General features: G+C 35.7%; 2 protein-coding genes across 5 annotated transcripts in view; one reads left to right on the top strand and one right to left on the bottom strand.

Moving 5' to 3' along the window:
• Positions 1-11,711, top strand: part of LOC139977490 (E3 ubiquitin-protein ligase CBL-B-B-like) — a 55,453-nt gene extending 43,742 nt beyond the window's left edge. For all 3 annotated transcript variants that reach the window (XM_071986841.1, XM_071986839.1, XM_071986840.1), the window contains exons 9-11: positions 5,704-5,772; positions 6,669-6,730; positions 7,998-11,711. In XM_071986841.1, the coding sequence (XP_071842942.1) occupies positions 5,704-5,772; positions 6,669-6,730; positions 7,998-8,237 (371 nt within the window). In that variant the 3' untranslated portion in view covers positions 8,238-11,711. The remainder of the gene's footprint in view (positions 1-5,703; positions 5,773-6,668; positions 6,731-7,997) is intronic.
• A 1,034-nt stretch (positions 11,712-12,745) lies between these two features.
• Positions 12,746-20,361, bottom strand: LOC139977492 (protein AAR2 homolog). Of its 2 annotated transcripts, none has more exons than XM_071986843.1 (2): positions 19,940-20,361; positions 12,746-18,357 (listed from the first exon to the last, which is right to left on the bottom strand). In XM_071986843.1, the coding sequence occupies exons 1-2, from the start codon at positions 20,025-20,027 to the stop codon at positions 17,198-17,200; spliced, it is 1,248 nt and encodes a 415-aa protein (XP_071842944.1). In that variant the 5' UTR covers positions 20,028-20,361; the 3' UTR covers positions 12,746-17,197. The 2 variants fall into 2 exon arrangements, with proteins under 2 accessions (XP_071842944.1, XP_071842945.1); XM_071986844.1 differs by lacking the exon at positions 19,940-20,361 and adding an exon at positions 19,684-19,704.

Here is a 20,361-nt window from a genome sequence, read left to right as displayed (position 1 = left end):
TTTTCTTATGAGATTGTTTTGAAGGATCAGAGATGTGATTTTGTTTCTAATGTGGAATTTTTGCACATTTAGCATACTAAAGTCGATCTTGAATTACCCCTGAAAAAATACCTTTGTAAGATCCTTATATAAACGTTGCTATGGTGACACTACTTTGTCTGATTACTAAGATGTTGCTATGGTAACAAAGGTATTACTATTATCATGGCTATTATGATTAAAGCATAGAGCTAATTGTACCTAAAGGATAGCTGAGATTGCTAATGCCTTTTTATGGCAGCTTAGTGGTTGCTAATGGTGATAATAGCATTACTATCGTTGCAGAATGCTAGCATCGGTAGTACTGTTATACTGTTAGCCAAATCAATGCTATAACTGGTGTGGTCATGACAGACCTATGCATTACACTGTGGTGACTATAGTAACTAATACATTTGCTATGGTGGCAGATGGCTGCCACTATGGTGGCTAATACATTTTCTATGGTGGCATATGGTTGCCACTATGGTGGCTTATACATTTGCAATTGTGGAATGGCTGCCACTAATAATAATAATAATAACTAGTCTTATATAGCACAGACTCAAAAACAAGTTATTCAATGCGCTTTACGGTTGCTGAATGTACAAAAACTAATAGAGTTGAGAGAAAAGAAAAGTTTTAAGACAGCGCATAAGACAGCGCCACTATGGTGGCTTATACATTTGCTATGGTGGCAGATGGTTGCCACTATGGTGGCAGCTGGCTGCCACTATGGTGGCTAATGCATTTGCTTTGGTGGCAGATGCCTTACACCTATGATGGCTAATACATTTGCTAAATAAATTTGATTTTACTATTACTGTGTATAGCATTAGTGGTGGTGATGGTATTTAATATAGCTACATGTATTACTTGACAACCACAGCCGCACTATTGTATTTGGAATATCGATGTATGTCGTACAACTAAAAAGACACACAGGCTCTATATTCTGCGCAGTATTCTTTGAAGTTGCAAGTAAAACTTTGGCCTGATTTTAGATCAAACATGTCTAGCTCCAGTAAATCAAACCCTGTCTGGTTTCTCAGAAATATGTGCATGACATGGTTCAGTGGTTTCCGGGTTTTGTAAGCTCAAATAAGAAAACACTAAAGTCTGAAAAATGTTTCCTCTTGTGGTGGACGAAAATGGCAAATTTGTTATACAATAGTTATAATAATGTCAAAGAATGGTATGATTACAGATCTAAGTTCACAGCAGTCGTGGTTTAGCGTTTTAGAATGTTTGTAAAACATAAGATCCCGGGACTCATATTAATCTCTAGTTTTGCACACCGACCAAAATCACACTGGTACGGTGTCAGGATGCCGAGGCTGTGTGCACATGTACAGCTGGAAATAATGTTTAATTTTTGTAGATTTAATGTTTCTCTTACTAGAGTTATTTATAGTTGTATCTGTACATAGATAATTTAGACTGCCATCTTTTCATGTGAATTTTCACATGATTTGGGCAGGATCGGTACAAAGTTACTGCATTATCCAAGTGCACCATTTAAGATGAGAAATCATTCTATCGAAAAAAACTCTTATGAAAGAGAGAAAATAACTGTTAACAAATTGTTCATATACTGCCACAACCCTGTGTAGGTCAAAGTATGAGTCAGAGGGGTCTGACGTTTTCGATCCGAGCAGGATCTTCATCTGGAGCAAAACAGAAATTTTCAAAAAAAAGGATAAAGTCACATTGTTACTTGACAGCTGGGCAGAGATATATGAACAGTGAAAAACTCTATTCATTGTTCAAATAGTCATCTGTCCATAATCCTACTAGTATCAAAATATTTCATAAGTTTTATGATGAATTTGTTGGTAACATCATATTAGCAATGTAGATATTACAGCCAGCCATGCTAGCATTGATACTATAGGAGTAAAGAAAATTGATTAGTGACCTTCAGGTTTAAAACGTGGTCGATAGTTCTCCATACATTAGGCTCTAGTACAGATCGGAACAGTTTCATTGTTAGTGGGTGAAGTTGATATCATTTTGCTTTCTTATCTGTATGCTGCCCTCTATATTATATATCTTTTTCCTTCTATTAAATGCATGCAATAGTACCACAGCACCTAACTAACTATGGGTATCGTAGACCTTACACTCCTGCTATTGACAGAATAATCACCACAGTGACCTGTACAGGATCTCAAATGTAGGGGTGTGTTGAACCTTTATGGATGAGCTTAGGGCGGGTCAAAAATTGTTTGAGTGTGGAGAGGGGGAGGGGGGGGGTTATGGGAATCCTCCTGAAAGAAACACAAAGTTTAGACGTCAAATGGGCAAAGAAGGGATATAATTGGGTATAAACGCAAGGTTGTGTCTTCGATAAAAAGTTTCAATTAAAGAATCAAAAGACCCGACTGAACTCCAACGAATGACACGACCGTGGAAAGGATTATTAGAGTAAAAAAAAATTGTAGTTTGAGAAGAGCTTTAACAGCTGCATATTGAGTCTAAAATGGGTGACAAGAGTTTGAAGAAAATAAGAAACATTACCATCTTCTTACAAAATGTTGACTTTTTCAGTTTCCTACACGACTCAGTGTGCAGCTTGCATTGGCCTTATGTTATCTCTTGTAGTATATATATATATATTTTTGGATTAAATGCCGATATTTTTAGAATAATACAAAAGTCATCAGGTACACAAATTAATATCATGACAAGTTTGACAACATTAATGCAACTCTCTTAAACCTGCAAGAACCTTAACTAGTTACTTACTACATTCTGAAACAAAATGTATAGAGCAACATTGACATAAGAGTCAGTGGAGAGAGGAGAGGGGGAGGGGGTAAAATCCCTTCATGAGAGTTTTACATGTTAAGATGGTTTGTTGGACTTAAACATATGATTCATGTTGATTGTCATTGGGTGACAGTTTGAAAATACTTTCTATCAACATAAAAAAGTCTTTACTTAAATTTCTAATGAAAATTGGCGAATGAAGAGCCTGGATATTTGGCGGTTAGACCAAGTACTTTACAGTTCAAAATGAGCTGGTACAATCTCGGAGCTTGTCAAAGGATGCTTGTGTAGTCTTTAGTAGTTTGATTAGTTTCGTATCCGGGGTTTATCGTATGATTGCCAAAGGTAATATTAACTCCATGTAGAGTTCAATTGGTAGGCTCAAGTGAAATATGACACTTACATAATGGTAGGATAATATGGTATTATGGTCGATGTTTTTTGTTTTCTTACGGAATTCGTATTTCTGGTTTTGTAGTTCTTTTCAGACTAAACAGTGCATGTCTGCACAATGCCAACCTTTTTTTCAATTCCCTAATTTGGCAGTTGTGGCTTTTTTATAAAGGCTTTTCAAACTATTTCCAATACTTTGGTTGTAGGTATAACAGCAATATTAATGTAATGTTTCGGTAATGTCTATATTTAAAAAAAAAAATCTGCTTGAGGTGAAACTTTCCAGATGCTGTCCTGTTAGTTAACAGTCACACTGGGATCTTAGTGTATTCTGTGAGTAAGCTACCATTATAGGTTTTGAGCATATGGATGTATCGCTTTAAGGTAACCCTAGGAGCTGGGAAAGAAATGGAAAATCTGCCTATTAAACCACACATTACAGTAGCTGTTTGTGCTTGGTCAACAACTAGGGACAAGTTTAACAAACATATTGGTGAAAGTACGGTTGTCCCTCTATTTGTACATTGGTGAAAGAATGGAATTTCATTGTAGTAAATTCAAAGTCTGTTAGAGTGGGCATTTTTTGTGAATGTGAGCTATAAGTGGTTGTAAGGTCACCAAAAGCACCTAAAAATATCATTTGATTCCATCTACCATAGCAACAAGCTTCAGGTTAAACTTAATTAGCAATATTTAACGATCAGAAAAACTAGGAAATACTATAGTTATCCTGTATTTAGTTATACCAGTAGTAACTTGACCATTGCTGCAATACTTGCATAATAGAGAAATTCTTTTTGCAGCACTTATCATGTAACACTGTAACTCTCTACTAGGCTAGTCAGGTCAAGCTATGCTTGTCTATAAACAGTTCATTAATTTGATGTAGTTTGGGCAATATTAATGTAGAGATAATTAATTAGTGTGATGTTATTGGTTTCAGATAATTTATAGGCGATGTGATATGTGTGTTGTCGTTGCAGTGATATGATACATAATTTGTGATATCTTTGGGCTGGGATTTATTAATAGGCAATGGGTTATTGTGACGTCACTGAGATTTAGATTCATGTAGAGACAATATATAATTTGTGATATCACAGGGTTCAGACTCATAGATTGGCAATACGTAAATGTGCGATATCATACGGTTGAGAAAATACATCATATGTGATGTCATTGGTGTGAGAGCCCTAGACAATACATCTTATGTGATGTCATAGGTGTGAGAGCCATAGATTATACATCATATATGATGTCATACAGTTGAGATAATACATCATATGTGATGTCATTGGTGTGAGAACCATAGATAATACATCATATGTGATGTCATAGGTGTGAGAGCCATAGACAATACATCATATGTGATGTTATACAGTTGAGATAATACATCTAATGTGATGTCATTGGTGTGAGAGCCCTAGACAATACATCTTATGTGATGTCATAGGTGTGAGAGCCATAGATAAAACATCATAGATGATGTCATATGGATGAGATAATACATCATATGTGATGTCATATATGGATGAGATAATACATCATATGTGATGTCATAGGAGTGATAACTATAATGTGGAATGAGGGTCTTATATATATATATATATAGACAATATATGATGTGTGAGGTCATTGTGTTGAGTTATTTCATAGACAGACAATACATAATATGTATATCTCCAGACCTAAAAAATTTCTCAAGTTTGTCTGCTTTGTAGGAAGTCTCCATTGTTTTAAGTTTGTCTTTGTTTCAAGTGACATTCGTGTATGTACTCGAGAATTAACTTTCTGTTGTTCTAGCTTCGTTAGCAATTAACATGGCGACGTCACTTTCGGTCATTGAAAGAAAATGGAAAAGAAACTTGTACGTTAGTCAGCAGGAAATATATCTTTTGTATGGAATACTTTCAATATGTTAAGATCATCTTTTGTGGCAATGAAGGTGTATACAAAGAAAGGAAAAAAAAACCCCAGAGAACTGCCATTAGTCAGCAATAGCTAAGAATAGAGGTGTGTGAATTAGTATTCTGAGTCAGACATTGTTGGCAGGCTAGTGGTTTTGGTTTGGCCTATTAATTTGTGACCTTGGTAATGGGACTTTCCGGCGTCACAAAGTTTGTGAAACTGGGTGGGAACGATATGACAGTGTCCTCTGTTAAGTTTGTTCGTAGTCAGCAAGCCCCATTGCGTATGTGATGTTATGTGTACATAACTAATGAATATTCAATGGATATATATATTGAAAAGGGTTTGAAATAATACAGTTATCTTTGTATTTGTGTTCATAGATATATTAGTAGATTGGAGGCCTAACTGTCTACTACTTGAATAACTTTGTGTGTGTGTGATAGCACATCTAATGAACAAATTAACAACTGTGCTTTTTTTCTATTATATATAATCTTCTTTTCATCCTTTTTTTTAATTTTTAATTTTTTTTTTATGTTTTCTGCTCTGTTCCCTTTTTGATTTGTGTATTATTATTGTCTGAATTTGGTTTTATCTTATCACTCCCAGATCCTGTACATGAAGATATCTATGACAAACCAAAACCACGGCAGCCACTTGTTGACACTCCTCCACTAGGTAAAGCAAAAGATCAACCTTCTCTGCTTAACTTGCCTTCCATTTCCTGGCAAGACACAGATTTCAATTTACGTTAGGCATTCGTCCATAGCTTGTCAGGGAGAAAAAACGGAAACACAGACTCTACATTTTAAGCAAAACACTAAAAATGTAACAGAAGAAGAATAAAAATTAGGTCATAGACAGTGGAAGTCTTTAAATGTAGCAACAAATTATTCCATTAGAATTTGTGGGACACAAATTAATGATGAGTTGTATGAAACTAGTAAAGGACTCTTCGCTTAGGATCAGACCGGTAGATGTAAGTTCTACGTGGATATTGTTATGTGTAAAAGTAAGTTGGCCTGACGTTTCGATCCTAGCAGGATCTTCTTCTGAGGCTAAATTTTTTTTTTATCTCATTAGGTATTGTTATGTTAGAATGAGAAAGAAATGTGTGAATGTTCTTAACCTATGGAAGCAACATTCAAATGTGACATTCAGCATCAAAGGTATTCATATAATGAGTAGGTGCGAGGTGTCGGCAATACTGTATATATATACTAAACATGACAAATGCCAAACTTGTGCGGAAAAATCCCCGTAACATATGCAACTCCCAGCGTAAGGGCTTGCCAGTTCAGGTGTAGCGTTTTATCTGTATCTTCCAAGTGGTGAAATGTACCAACAGTAAAAGATTGAAAAAAAAAATAGATTTACAAACTGGTGACTAATCTCATATTTAAAACAATGGGCTGAGATGCGAAGTTTGAGAGTCGTACTTATGTAATTTGTTCCCAATAAACTGTTCTGTGTAAATATACAGATGATGATTATAAAGGTTAGTCAATTTTTTGGTTTTTTCCTGTTTGTCTAAGATTTTGACTCATTTTTGTTGGTTTTTGCTCTCATTTTAGCAAACAGTGAAGATTGGTACGATGTGCCCCCTCTTCCAAAGAGAATGTCACCTACCTCTGAGGTAAATCATTCATCTCTACTAACTTTGTATTCCATCAGCAATCATGAATTCATATATTTCTGAGATCTTTGCCTGGTACTATTTCTTACTCTTAAAAATATTCACAATTGGTTCTGGGTTGTTTTTTTTTCCTTTTCTTCTGATGCCGTATTCATAAGTTTATGTAAGTTTATATCAAATTGTGGTTGACGTGCCCATGCGTGATGTGAATGGTCTTTGGTGGTTTGTTAACTGAAGTCATAGAGTGTAATGAATGTGTTTAATTGTCTGACTTCCCTTTTCAAACTATTTGTAAAGCAGCTCTTTCCTGGTTTCCCTTTTGTCTGCCATTCGTTACTAAGAACCAGTGACGATGCAATCCATTAATAGCTGGAATAGTTAATTGTTCTGTTTAATAAGTGCATTAGTATGATCAGTTGCAATCTTAGGTAAGCCCTGACAAACTTGTCAACTAAAGTGCCTTAATCTTGAATTCTTTCCAGAATGACTATTATGCTTAGTAATGAAGGGAAGGTGACACCAGGTCTGTGTATTGCTCTAGTTCAATGCTTCTCAACCAGGGGTCCATGTGGACCCCCAGGGGAGAACTGAAAAGTCTTGGGGATGAACTGAGGAGAATGGGGGGGGGGGCGCGAGGGGGGAATGGTTCTTAAGAATGGAGGAACCTACTCTGAGAAGCAGACTCTTCCATAGTGCTTGTAATTCAGTGGTCTGAACATTCGTAGCCTACTGTTATCACTCCATATCCAAGGATTACAGATAAACATGAACATTTGACTTTGTGTATTGTAGAGTGAATCGTAATAGTTAACATGAACACTGATTGATTCATGTTATTGCTAGATATTACATACAGTATGTGATAGAAAGTGATTGACAAACAATATGGTACCTATTTTGTAAAAATGTTTTGGGAGGGGTGAATGAGGAAACACTTTTTCACCCAAGTGGGGAATCTCAGAGAAAAGGTCGAGAAAACACTGCTCTAGTTGATGGCAACTTTTCACGTTATTGTTGGTACAAACTATGTTCGGTTGTATTATACATGACCTTTTTTTTTTATTTTGGCTGTTATTTTCCAGTATTTTCTGCAAAACGTAAAGGTAAAGGTTGCCAAAGAACTGCAGGTTGATAATATTTGAAACAAAGCTCTCAAAAGTCGTCCTAGAGCTGGCTCTGAGAATGTCACAATGTTATAAACTAATTTAACCTACCGATTTTAGGATATGATTCCCAAATACCTCTTTCGACTACTTTTACAAAACAGCCAAGCGCGCCAACTCAACCAAGAAGCCAATCCAGTCAGCCTATAACGAGGAATGGCAACATGCATCCCGATCCCAGTGTGCGGTTGCTGGTGACAGAAGGCTTCCCGGAGGACGAGGTCATCAAAGCGTTGGATATATCTCATCATAGAGTCGCTAAAGCCAGACGGATATTGGAGGAGATAATGAAGGAGGACTCGGACTGCAGCGGAGATGAGGAGCTGTCGGCCCACGTGGGATGAAGGAGATTAACAGAAAGAGATTTAGTTGGAACAAAATAGAGTCTTAGCAATGTGGGATACATATATATATATATATAATATGCTTCTCTTTTTGGCAGAAGTAAAAATAGAAATTGTTTTATTTTCTTATCTTAACAGACGGTGTAAAACATACATGATGGTTATTGGGTACTGTGGCAGAGAATGGTGTACGTGTTACTGTTATGAAATGATGGTATGAGATTACTGTTATGAAATGATGGTATGGGATTACTGTTATGAACGAATGATATGGATTACTGTAATGGAATGATGGTATGGGATTACTGTTATGAAATGATGGTATAAATTCCTGTTATGACATGATGGAATGGATTACTGTTATTAATGATGGTATGGATTACTGTTATGAAATGATGGTATGGGATTACTGTTATGAAATGATGGAATGGATTACTTTATGAATGATGGTATGGGATTACTGTTATGAAATGATGGTATGGATTACTGTTATGAAATGATGGTATGGATTACTGTTATGAAATGATGGAATGGATTACTTTATGAATGATGGGATGGGATTACTGTTATGTAATGATGGTATGGATTACTGTTATGAAATGATAGTATGGATTACTGTTATGAAATGATGGAATGGATTACTGTTATGTAATGATGGTATGAGATTACTGTTATGAAATGATGGAATGGATTACTGTTATGTAATGATGGTATGAGATTACTGTTATGAAATGATGGTATGGATTACTGTTATGTAATGATAGTATGGATTACTGTTATGAAATGATGGTATGGATTACTGTTATGTAATGATAGTATGGATTACTGTTATGAACGAATGGTATGGATTACTGTAATGAAATGATGGTATGGATTACTGTTATGAAATGATGGAATGGATTACTTTATGAATGATGGGATGGGATTACTGTTATGTAATGATGGTATGGATTACTGTTATGAAATGATAGTATGGATTACTGTTATGAAATGATGGAATGGATTACTGTTATGTAATGATGGTATGAGATTACTGTTATGAAATGATGGAATGGATTACTGTTATGTAATGATGGTATGAGATTACTGTTATGAAATGATGGTATGGATTACTGTTATGTAATGATAGTATGGATTACTGTTATGAAATGATGGTATGGATTACTGTTATGTAATGATAGTATGGATTACTGTTATGAACGAATGGTATGGATTACTGTAATGAAATGATGGTATGGATTACTGTGATGAAATGATGGTATGGATTACTGTTATGTAATGATAGTATGGATTACTGTTATGAAATGATGGTATGGATTACTGTTATGTAATGATAGTATGGATTACTGTTATGAACGAATGGTATGGATTACTGTAATGAAATGATGGTATCTATTACTGTTACAGACAATGCTATCTTGCTGTTATTATAATAGTATATACTACTGTTATGCACAAGGTAATGTAACTGTTACAGGTTATGCTATATTTTACTGTTGCATTAATAGTTTATTTAACTGTTAAAGGTAATGGTTTATATTACTGTTAAATTTATTTGGTACTGTACAGATAAGGGTAATATCACTGTTAAGGAAATTGCTAGTACCTTACCGTTACAATAATAGTTTATATTACTGTTAACGGTAATGGTTTATGTCACTGTTGCTGATAATGGTAATATTACTGTTGAGGAAATCGTAGTGAGTTGGAAAATCCAGAACAGTGAAGAAACTTCCATGATTCGAACCCAGGCCGCCCCTTTACATGCGGACACCCAAAATACTAGGCGACAGAGGTTGGGAACCGGTAAGGAAGGTCGTATTTCCACAGTAGGCGTTTGTCACCTGTATCAAACAATACTAGTTCTGCTTTGGTGACATAATTGCATTGCTCGAGAGATCAAACGTGATGCTAACCAACTCGAAATCATTTGTGATTCCTAAAGCCGGATCTCGCAAGAGATACTGCGAACAGACTTTGTTAAATGATATATAAATATATATAATATATATATATATATATATATATATATATATATATATATATATATATATATATATATATTACTGTTGTAGATAATGCTGTATACTGTTACAGATTCCGGTATACATGACTCTAGCAGCTTAACGGTACAAATTACCGTTCTTTTTACGCAGATAATTTGCATACGTTTATATTGTGCAGGAGGCCGCCTTATAAGAGCATGGTCATATGCTAAATTCACATTTTTCTTTTCTGCAGAATTTATTTTTTAAAGAATGTATGAGGTTGTTTTCTTGAAGAGGCATTTTATGTTATTAGCCAAAAGACATTAGGTTTACATCTATGCCACTCTTCCCATTATCTTTGACCTACGAATATTATTAATCAGACCCCCCCCCCAGCAGTATCTGATATTTTCCATCCATATTCTTTTCTTAATCTGTGTTATTTTTTTGCTTGGTTAATTCACCAGTCACCGGACGATGATTATGTATTCATTCGTCTGGCCATTCCAATCAATGAATATTCACAATAATTCTTACAAGTTAAAAATATAAAATGTATACGAATAATTAAAACTGGAGATGATGCTATATTTTGCATTGGAGCATACATATGAATCAGAATGACTACGTGGATTGTAGAATTTTGGTGGTTTAAACACTATTTGTGTTCAATTGATCCTTGTAGTGAATCTCTTAAATCTGCTGAGAACAAAACTGTTATATCCAACAAATTCATGCAATGATTTAATGTTTGTGTTGCAAAACCGCTAAGTTTAGACCTGATTATATTGTTATTCCGTGTGAAACTAGTTTGATGGACTTTTGTGATACAGTGGTGTCTTCACATACCGTAATCTTTGGTTCGTCCATGGAATACGATAGGCCTACTGCAGGATAGCGGGTAAATGATTACACAAACTGCAGCATGAAGTACACATTTCAGTGGCAAATTTCTAGAGGTATATATGTATTTTAAGTGTAATAGCTACAGTATCTCTTTTCATACGGTATATACCATTTTGTTATAATGCATCCAACTAGCAAACATAGCCCAATAAGCCCACAGGATTTTAGAGAGATGGTCACGAAACTGGCAGCCTTTCTTAACAAATTATTTAGTTCCTTCCCTGCCCAACCTTTAAACCTTCAACATAGCCCCAGTAAACTTGTGTTGTTTACATTAAGGGTTGTTTTGTTTGTTTACTGTTGTTGTTTTTTAGCAATAGATATCAAATTGAGAAAAGCAACATGCTTTATAGTTTGTGTTCTACTGATGAGATTGTTAATCCTGTTGCTGTTACTTGTTAAAACACACACCTCATAAGTAATGCATGGTTACTTGGAAGAGGAAGTGAGTGGTGGTGGTTTAGGGAAGTCAAAGAGTTTAAAATGATTTGTCACCGTTCTATCTACATGTACCCATTGTTTTGCATTTTTAAAGACTAACAGGAAATGAGTCATCAAGGAAATAAACACTGTACCAATATTTGTTTCTATTTGCTCCTGGAGATTACGATATTTGTCTATCGCCACTGTATAATAGATAGAAAAGCCATGAAATATGTCAGTATTGTTAAGTTCTGATTCTTTTCAAAGAAAAACCGCTCTCCAGAGCTGACGAATAAAGTCTACAAAAGAATTTGTTAATTTTGTAAGTTATAGGTTAAGTATCGGTGCTAAGAGTTATTTGGGTGTTGCAAATTTGATTATTATACGGTATGGATTCTTATGTGGAAATGTAAATATGCAGTCAAACTTTGGGTTGATTCATTCATCCAATAAAGAAATGAGGACTATCCTCATATTTTGTCATAGAGTGTTGTACTTTCTGTAGCAGCATGCCCAGGAGTTGTCCGTGGAAAGTTTACGAATTGGGAAGAGGGGCAGGAGGATCCCCTAGTAGTTTTGCTCTTGACTCGATGTGAGTCTCTGTTAAAATATTGTTGACTTGCTCAAGTCATCTTTCGAGAAAAATGAAGACACATAGATAAACGGTAATATCTATCAACAGAAAAACTCTAGCTATATATGGGGTAACATTTATTTACCTGTAACGTCTTCATTTGTTTATATGTGCATATGATGGATTAAGGGTTGTCAACGTAGAAAAATGCATTGCTATATAGAAACATGGAGGAATCAAAAGTTCTTGGGTTGTTTTTTTTGGGGGGGGGGCACAGAGATTGTTTTCAATATAATTAAATGTTCTCATACCAGTATTGTTGCAGATTTGGTTGGGTGTAACGGTGATTCTCGCAAGAAAATGTGCACATTAAAAAATGCGCACAACTTATTGCCTTGAGACTAATCATATTTATAATTATGATGGTGGATCATGCATATGTTAACATGAAAATTCCTTACTCTGTTTTTGATTCACACCACTTGGCTAAGGTTTTCGAAAATGTTGAATCTCTCATTAGTTTTCCTTCGAATTAATGTTGTACTCTTTTTGTTTTTTTTAAACCATAAAAAGTCTTTCCATAGGCTTCGCAACCTTGGCTTAAAAGGTGCATGTGATTTAGCCTTCCGATTTGAACAGGAAGTAGTGTGAGCTTAATGAAGTTATTTTGCATGTAGTATGTGCACGCAACACACGCATGGTACCCTATTGTAGGTCTATATAAATCAATGGCATAACACCAGAGGGTTGAGAGGGGGGACAAAGCCCCAGGGCCTCTCTGGGCCCCCGGGCCTAAAACGAGGTGCCACAACACATCTTGTTCGAAAGTGATCGGTTCAATGCCATCAAGATGTGCAAACCAAACCTCATCGGCTTCTGCAGTCTCGCAAGGGCTCACTTTAGGGCCCATCTATCCTTGGTCCCCCGAGTTCATGTTGTGATGCCTTAAACCCCTCAAATTGTGATTAAATCTAATATATTTACATTATTTGAACAGCCTGATGGTCCTCTTGCTCAAACAATGACCTATTGCTGATTAGTCATGTGCTCACCTATTGACGAGAGAGTGATAGAAAGTAAGAGAGGTGGAGAGAGAGACGCATAGCCTTATAATACCCCTCCTCCTCCCCCCCCCCCCAACTACTCTCCCTCCATCACTGCTGTCATCATTAAAGCTTGCCTTTCAGGAGTATTGTTAGATTTATTTATGCTCTTAAAAAAAATACCTATTAACGAGAGAGTGATAGAATGTAACAGAGGTGGAGAGAGAGTAGCATAGCCGTATAATACCCCTCCCCCCCAACTGCTCTCCCTCCATCACTGCTGTCATCATTAAAGCTTGCCTTTCAGGAGTATTGTTAGATTTATTTATGCTCTTAAAACTGTATAGATAGTATTGGTATATAATAGAAACTATAACGACATTCACTCACCAATCGAAACGTCCAGTCTGTTAGACTGTTGTTCACAGGAAATGTTCATGTCATCCCTTAACTAGGATGGAAAAAGAGAATGCTTGGATGACAACTTTTTCTCTCTGTATGAAAACAACAGATTTTAAGCTTTGTCCTTGTGTGGTTCTGTGATCATTGTTGCTCTATTTTGTACTCCCCCCCCCCACCCCTCTTCTTCTTTTTTGTAAGTCAACCCAAGGTGCCCTTTTTTAACATTAAATATCTTTCTCAATGTATCGCCACCAAATGGTCAATCTTTAGAAGACCCTAACCCAATTTTGGTTTTTGTTGGATGCACATTATCACTGCATCATTTGTTGGCTTGGCTGTTAAATGAGTGTGGCTCTTTCAACATTTTTTAAAGCAGTCAACATATTTTTTTTTATTTTGTTAAAGGAATTGTATTGCTTTAGTTTGTTATGTATTTTTACCAAATTGTCAGTACTTTTTGCCCTTTCATTTTTGTTATTTTTTATGCAGAGTATGTGAACTTTGGGGGTCACGTTTCTCGTTTGAAGCTAACGCGTTTGTTTACTTGTATATTTTTGTTACAGAAATTATTTCGCTTGAATCATGAACTGTATTATAAACAAAAGGTAAATTAGGAGCTTTGTTTTGTATTTTGATCAGCTACTTAAACATATTTCATGTATCAGTGGGTTCTACCGTATAAGCAAAATTGAACCATTACATTAATTTTCATAATCTATGACGATTTATAAAAGATGGAGTAAAAATGATAGATATTACCCCAAAATAAAGAGAGAAAATAATGTCATTTTTAAAGGGCATCCATAGAGTTCCTAAAATTAACATTCTGAAAATTGCCAAAAGTTTTGCAAAAGTTGTCTCCTCGAAGCGGCGCCAGACCTTTGAAACAATTCATACACACTGACGAGTATTCAAATCAGACAATGAAATGGTCTTAGATACGAAAAGTGATTTTGGACGGTGGAAGTTGTTTAAAAATGTTTGAATGTAAGGGACCATTTATTATATTATCACTTTGTAGCATATTTGAGCCAGTTCTTGATGACCATTAAGAGAAAAGCGGTGAGGAAGCAGATATGGCTGAAAGGTCTCTGGTTCAATTTACAGTCATGTTTTTGAAAGAGACTGTGAGGTCACCCTATGTAAAAATTCACAAAAATTTGCATACTCATGCATATTCATGCATTAATCATCAGCCAGAATATTTCAGGAATGCCATTAAATGCATGACTTATCACTTCATAAATTTAAAATAGTGTATCAAAGCCCAAAAGAATATAAGGTTGTAATCAGTTGAAAATATATTTAAGAACAATTAGCAAGCTCATGTTGAAGGAGTGGAGACATTCCTGGTAGAGACCTAATCCTTTAAAGGATATTACGATTGCCCAGACATATCTGTATTAGCAGATGTCAAACACATCCAATGAGAATGACTTATGGTGAAGGTACCATTTATTTTTTAATTTTGGTGAATGTTCATGAAGGTATCTGGCAACACCACAGTGAGTGTAATCACCATGGCAATCCAGTTGCAATGCAGAATATTGTTGACTTTTTTCATCCTCTAAGGAGGTACAAGACTGACATTACAAGAAGGGCAAGTAACTTGCTGTCAGTACAGAGAGGCAGGAAATGTAAACTGAAATTCAATAAACCAGAGTTGAAAAATAGACTTGTTTATATTGTACAAATTATATCTCCTCACAGAAAAATAATATTCTAACAGAAAATGTGGCATTTTGGAAGGGAAAAAAATCTATAATTCAAGAGTTCACTGAGATTTGGCCAAATAATCCAGTTAAGTTTCGTACTTAGAAAATGGCAAATCCACAACAAATGTTTCGTAGAAGTAATTAATCATCCAATGATGTGGGAATGTTTTCATTGCTTCCAGATTAGTATGATGCAAAGTTGTTTACAACCTAACACAGAATTCATTGTTAAGGGGACTTACACAGAATTCATCGTTGTGGGGACTCACACAAAATTCATCGTTAAGGGGACTCACACAGAAATTGGGGTTTGTACTGTTGTACTCTGCTTCTGTGCTTTAGAATATATTGGTTTAAACTCAAACCGATAGCAAAACATGCTAATAAGCTTGAAATTTGACAAGCAGGATTGACCCTTAGAAATCAGAAAATTCATTGAAGTGATTCAGTTATCAGTTGGTTAAAAAGAAAGATATTGTTTGCAAAAGAACGACACTCTGCTGATGAGATTGTCACAGGTATTAACTGATATTTTCCAAGATTGTATAAAGTTCATTATAAGATACGTTGTACAATTTTAATCACAATGTGTGACATATTTTATTTTTCACGTACAAATTATTAAAACTTATACGATAGATTACCAAATTTACCCTTGTTTCTTTATTAAGGTAGCCAAAATTTGCTTTTTGTAATTTGCTATGGAAACAGATTTAAAATGAGCAGTCTTGATCATTTTTCTAATCGAAAAAGGGAACTGAATGTTGAAAATTACATGTTATGGGTACATGTTAAGTTAACATGCCATACATGAATATCTTTGTTGTTTTATTTTTATTTTTTGTATCAGAAATTATTATTATTATCATAATAAATCCACCTTATGATCTTCTCCACAAGCATTTCCTCAATAAAACCGATAAAAGTTTCTATATTGTGGATTGACAATTTTTTCTTTGCTCTGATTATGACTGTAGGATCATCCTATTTATTATTAATTGATTCTTTGACCAGGTCCTGCCCACTAACACTTGTATATCCAGCAGCGTTCACTTTCTCCTTACCCTCCTTATTAACCCAAGTTTACCCATCATCCCTCAAAACAGTACAAATTGATCCATTATTCGAACTGAACAATTTTCTTTAACAATTTCTCAAGGAATAATTTAATTATGTATTGCACAGCAAGATGCCTTGCTTGCAAGTTGTTCCACAAAAGCAATGAAACATATTAGCTTTTCTACAAAACAAGAAATTTTACTATTTCACTATCTTTTTGATTAAAGCATCTCATAAATGTTACAACTGGTTGTTCAATCTTCAAATATTTTCTCTTAGGACTTTACTATTAAATGGAACAAAACGCTAACCATGATCTATGGCATATATATATGTATGTGACAGATCTTTTGTGAAGAACAACTTTCCCAACAGCTAAGAAAAATCTTGCTAGATATCCTAGTTTAAAAGTGGTTTCTGGGAGGAGCTGTTATTTGGTAAACCTGTCTGTGATGTCATAGTGATGTCATAGATGCCACTAGGATAAATATATTTTACTTTCTCTTTGTTTTTACTTTCATATTTCCAAGACCGTAGAAATGTTCATAGAGTTGACCCTGAAAACTCAATGCCATCAAAAGGTCATGTAAAGAGCTTGAATATTTTTTGAAACAGCATAAAATTTGCAAAACCCATCTCCATTACAAAAACATAACCACTGTCGTGAGTGAAGAAGAGCATTGAACAAAAAAGAAGAAGAAATATGTGACTTGATCGAATCTTCAGCTTTTGTGTGAATCAACATTTATCCGGGACATCTCCCAATGAATGTTAAATCTTAGCTATAATGTGGCTGCAGTATTCACAATCCCTGACAGAAATAGTCACAGGAATTTTCAACAAAAATTGTTCAAAGTTCAACGATGATTGGTGCCTCATCATCCGGTTCACTTTCAAAGTCCCATCGATACTTCTTTGTTAAATTTTGCTGGAATCGCCTGCATTTCTCTTTTAAAGGTTCGTCAGCTTCAGAGGACCGTATGTTTTGGAAGAACGTCCTCAGGGTCGACGTGAGAAAATTATCTCTAGAGACTATATCCACGAAAAAGTCCGCGGGGATTTCTTTCAGTTGAAAGTGCATCATTTGAATAAAAGCAGAATAGAGGGGCCCGTACTCTGAAATCGCGGTTTCACAAGAGCATAAAAGAGCTACTAGTTGCTTCCATTGTTCAAAAGCATCGTAGACTTGACCGATCAGGAAACAGATGAACGCTACCTGGATTTCTCCCAGAATCCTCTGCGGCTCTTTATCATAATGGGCAGCCAGCAAAGATGATAAGGTAAAACTTCTGTCCATGCTGTGTCTGGTTATTTCTGCAGGAGAGGCACCCTCCGGATAACTCTGCATTGGTATTTCTGAAAATCTAAGGGCTGTGCCAGGCTTGCTGTGCATTCTGGGTAAATTCTGTTCGGCACTTCTACTGCCTTCATCTCTTTCCTTCAGCTTAGCCCTGTCAGAGGTCGTCCTGGAGGCATCATCGGGTACCAGTTGTGCGGCAGATGCTATCTTGCCACAAAGAGGGGATATCTTTTGGACTAAATCTTTGGTGATTTCGTTGGTCAAAGACACCCACTTTTTGAAATTGTCATATGGGTAAACGCCTAAGAAGGGATCTAACTCTTTCAGAGTGTTTCTCTTCTCCTCAATTTCTTCCGAGGTGACTTCTTCATCTCTGATATCCTCTAACGAAGGGTCCCATCTCTTGACCAAGACTTCTCGAGATCCAAAACAGTGAAAGAAGCCTGTTCGAGGGGCTTTGTCACCTTGCGTCAGGCTAACAGCACTGTAATGAACAAAATGAATCCCCGCTGGGATCATTTTGACTCCTTTAAACTTTTCACCAGTGTTCCAAGTGGTGTAATCGATACCAAACTCTGTACCGGGAGGGACATCCAGAAACAGCAACACTGCCCCTTCTTCAAACAGCTTCTGGGCTGTTTCTTGACTCATAGAAGCCATTTTTCCACCTCCAATGGGGCTAGATATCAGTTTGTACCGAATATTCTTTCCTGGATAAAAAACAGTAAAAACATGATAAGGAAGGAATTTTATGTTTGGTTTCACACTTAACACTTCTGAAATACTAGAAATATTGTCATTTCAAAGCAGATTTCTCGATGATGTTTGTCAGAGACTGGGGGACACAGGACTTTTTGCTAAATGTTTTTATCTTTTTTTCTGCAGAGGAAGTGGAAACAGGGAATATTCATAGAAAACACAATACTCGGAACAAATATATTGCACAGAAATTTTGCAAATTTGATAAGTTTATAAAGTTTGAAATTATCCAAATATATGCATCCAAATTGCATCTTTCAGCAGCTGCTTGCGCATGTAGCTTTTACATTAAGTTTCCCATACTGCTGAAAGGAAAACTTCCTGTACTGCTAAAGGAAAACTCTTATGTATTTTTAATTTGTTGTCCACATGATTTGTGTTACAGCCTATGTTTTAGATGACCACAAGGAGTCAAAGTACTACTGTAGTCCGTAGATTCACAAATTGACCAACATGTCTCAATGCTGCATTACTTTTGTCATATATCACACTTCGCTGTAAAAGAATCTAGATACATGCAAATATAATATGTTATACTAACTACCAAGTACCACTGTCCTTAGAGGCTTGTACAAGGATTGATCATAAACTTGCAAGGTTTGCAAATGACATCAATATAGTTGAAAATTATATCTGTAGGGCAAAAATGTGTGATGTTGGATTAAAGGGTTACAGTGATAACTCGCTAGTTACGTTTTAAGCAACCAAACAAGTTGTGACATCTCAAATCTTGTTTTGAAAGGGTACAGTAATAAATATTATAAATATGACATGTATATGCAACACAATTACTTTAAAAAAAAAAAAAATTCCCTTTAAGCAGCCGTGTAAAATATTTTCATAGCTCAGAGGATCCATCTGGACTACTCTACTTTGCATTACATTATCAGAACTGAAACTGTTATTGTCATAAAACATTGAGGCTAACTAAAAGCCATAAAGTTCTGTGGTTTTCTTGACAAAAAGCAATTCACAAGTTGCACAATTCTTAATGTGTGTTGGGAGTGTTGATATGCTATGCTTCAAATACAATTGTCTTGTAAACCTAACACAGACCGGTACATCTAAGGGTGCAGGAATTTAATATGACAATAGATTTGCCCTATATGCCAGATATAGAAGATACGTGCTGAGGCAAATTCTAACATTGACTTAGGCCTAGGCCCAGTACTGTAACTGTCTTCCAGACATACTGTAGCCTTGCCTAGGCTTACAACACTAGCCTATTAAATATCATATCAAACAATTTTGTACCGATGAATTAGAATTAGTTAAACCTATGCAAGGCTAACCCGCCTTGCACCGTCATTGCAAAGTTTGATATGCAGTAGACTGAAGTAACTTTTAACTGTTAGGCCTGATCGCCAAGCCTAGTTTATGTAGGCTAGGCTAGTACTGAATTGTCTCCTTGTTTGTACATAAAGTGTATACGAGGCTAGTTCCGCGAGGTTCACTTTTTAAGGTATTTTTAGCCTTTTCTCCTACAGTTGTACAATTTGTCCACACCAGTAACTTCTTATCCATAACGTTTACCTTTTACGTAATTTGATTTTAATATAGCGCACAGAAGTCTGGTGCAAGCTTTTAACTTCGCTTCAGAAACACCCAAATCGAGAAACATTTCTTAGACGTAAAGTCGATGCTGTTATGGTGGCATACTCCTGTTAGAGTCAATATTAATCCGCTCTAGTGTTATCCTATCTCAAGAAAAGTGCCAAAAAGCAGCAGGAGTTACATCTTTGTTTTTGGCAAATAATCCAATAATTTCAACGTAGAACCTGGATTATCGCTGAAAAAACCTGAAATGTCACCGAAAGCTTGGACAATAGTTCGAAAATTATAGATTTTCCGCAAAAATCCTAAAATATTGGTTAAAAACGTGGAATATTGACAAAAACCATGGATTTTCGACCGATAATCCACGTTTATTGAGTGATTTTCTAGGTGTATCGGTC

Source organism: Apostichopus japonicus, chromosome 12 (genome assembly GCF_037975245.1).
Source record: "Apostichopus japonicus isolate 1M-3 chromosome 12, ASM3797524v1, whole genome shotgun sequence".
NCBI lineage: Eukaryota > Metazoa > Echinodermata > Holothuroidea > Aspidochirotida > Stichopodidae > Apostichopus > Apostichopus japonicus.
This window is presented reverse-complemented; position numbering and strand designations above follow the sequence as displayed.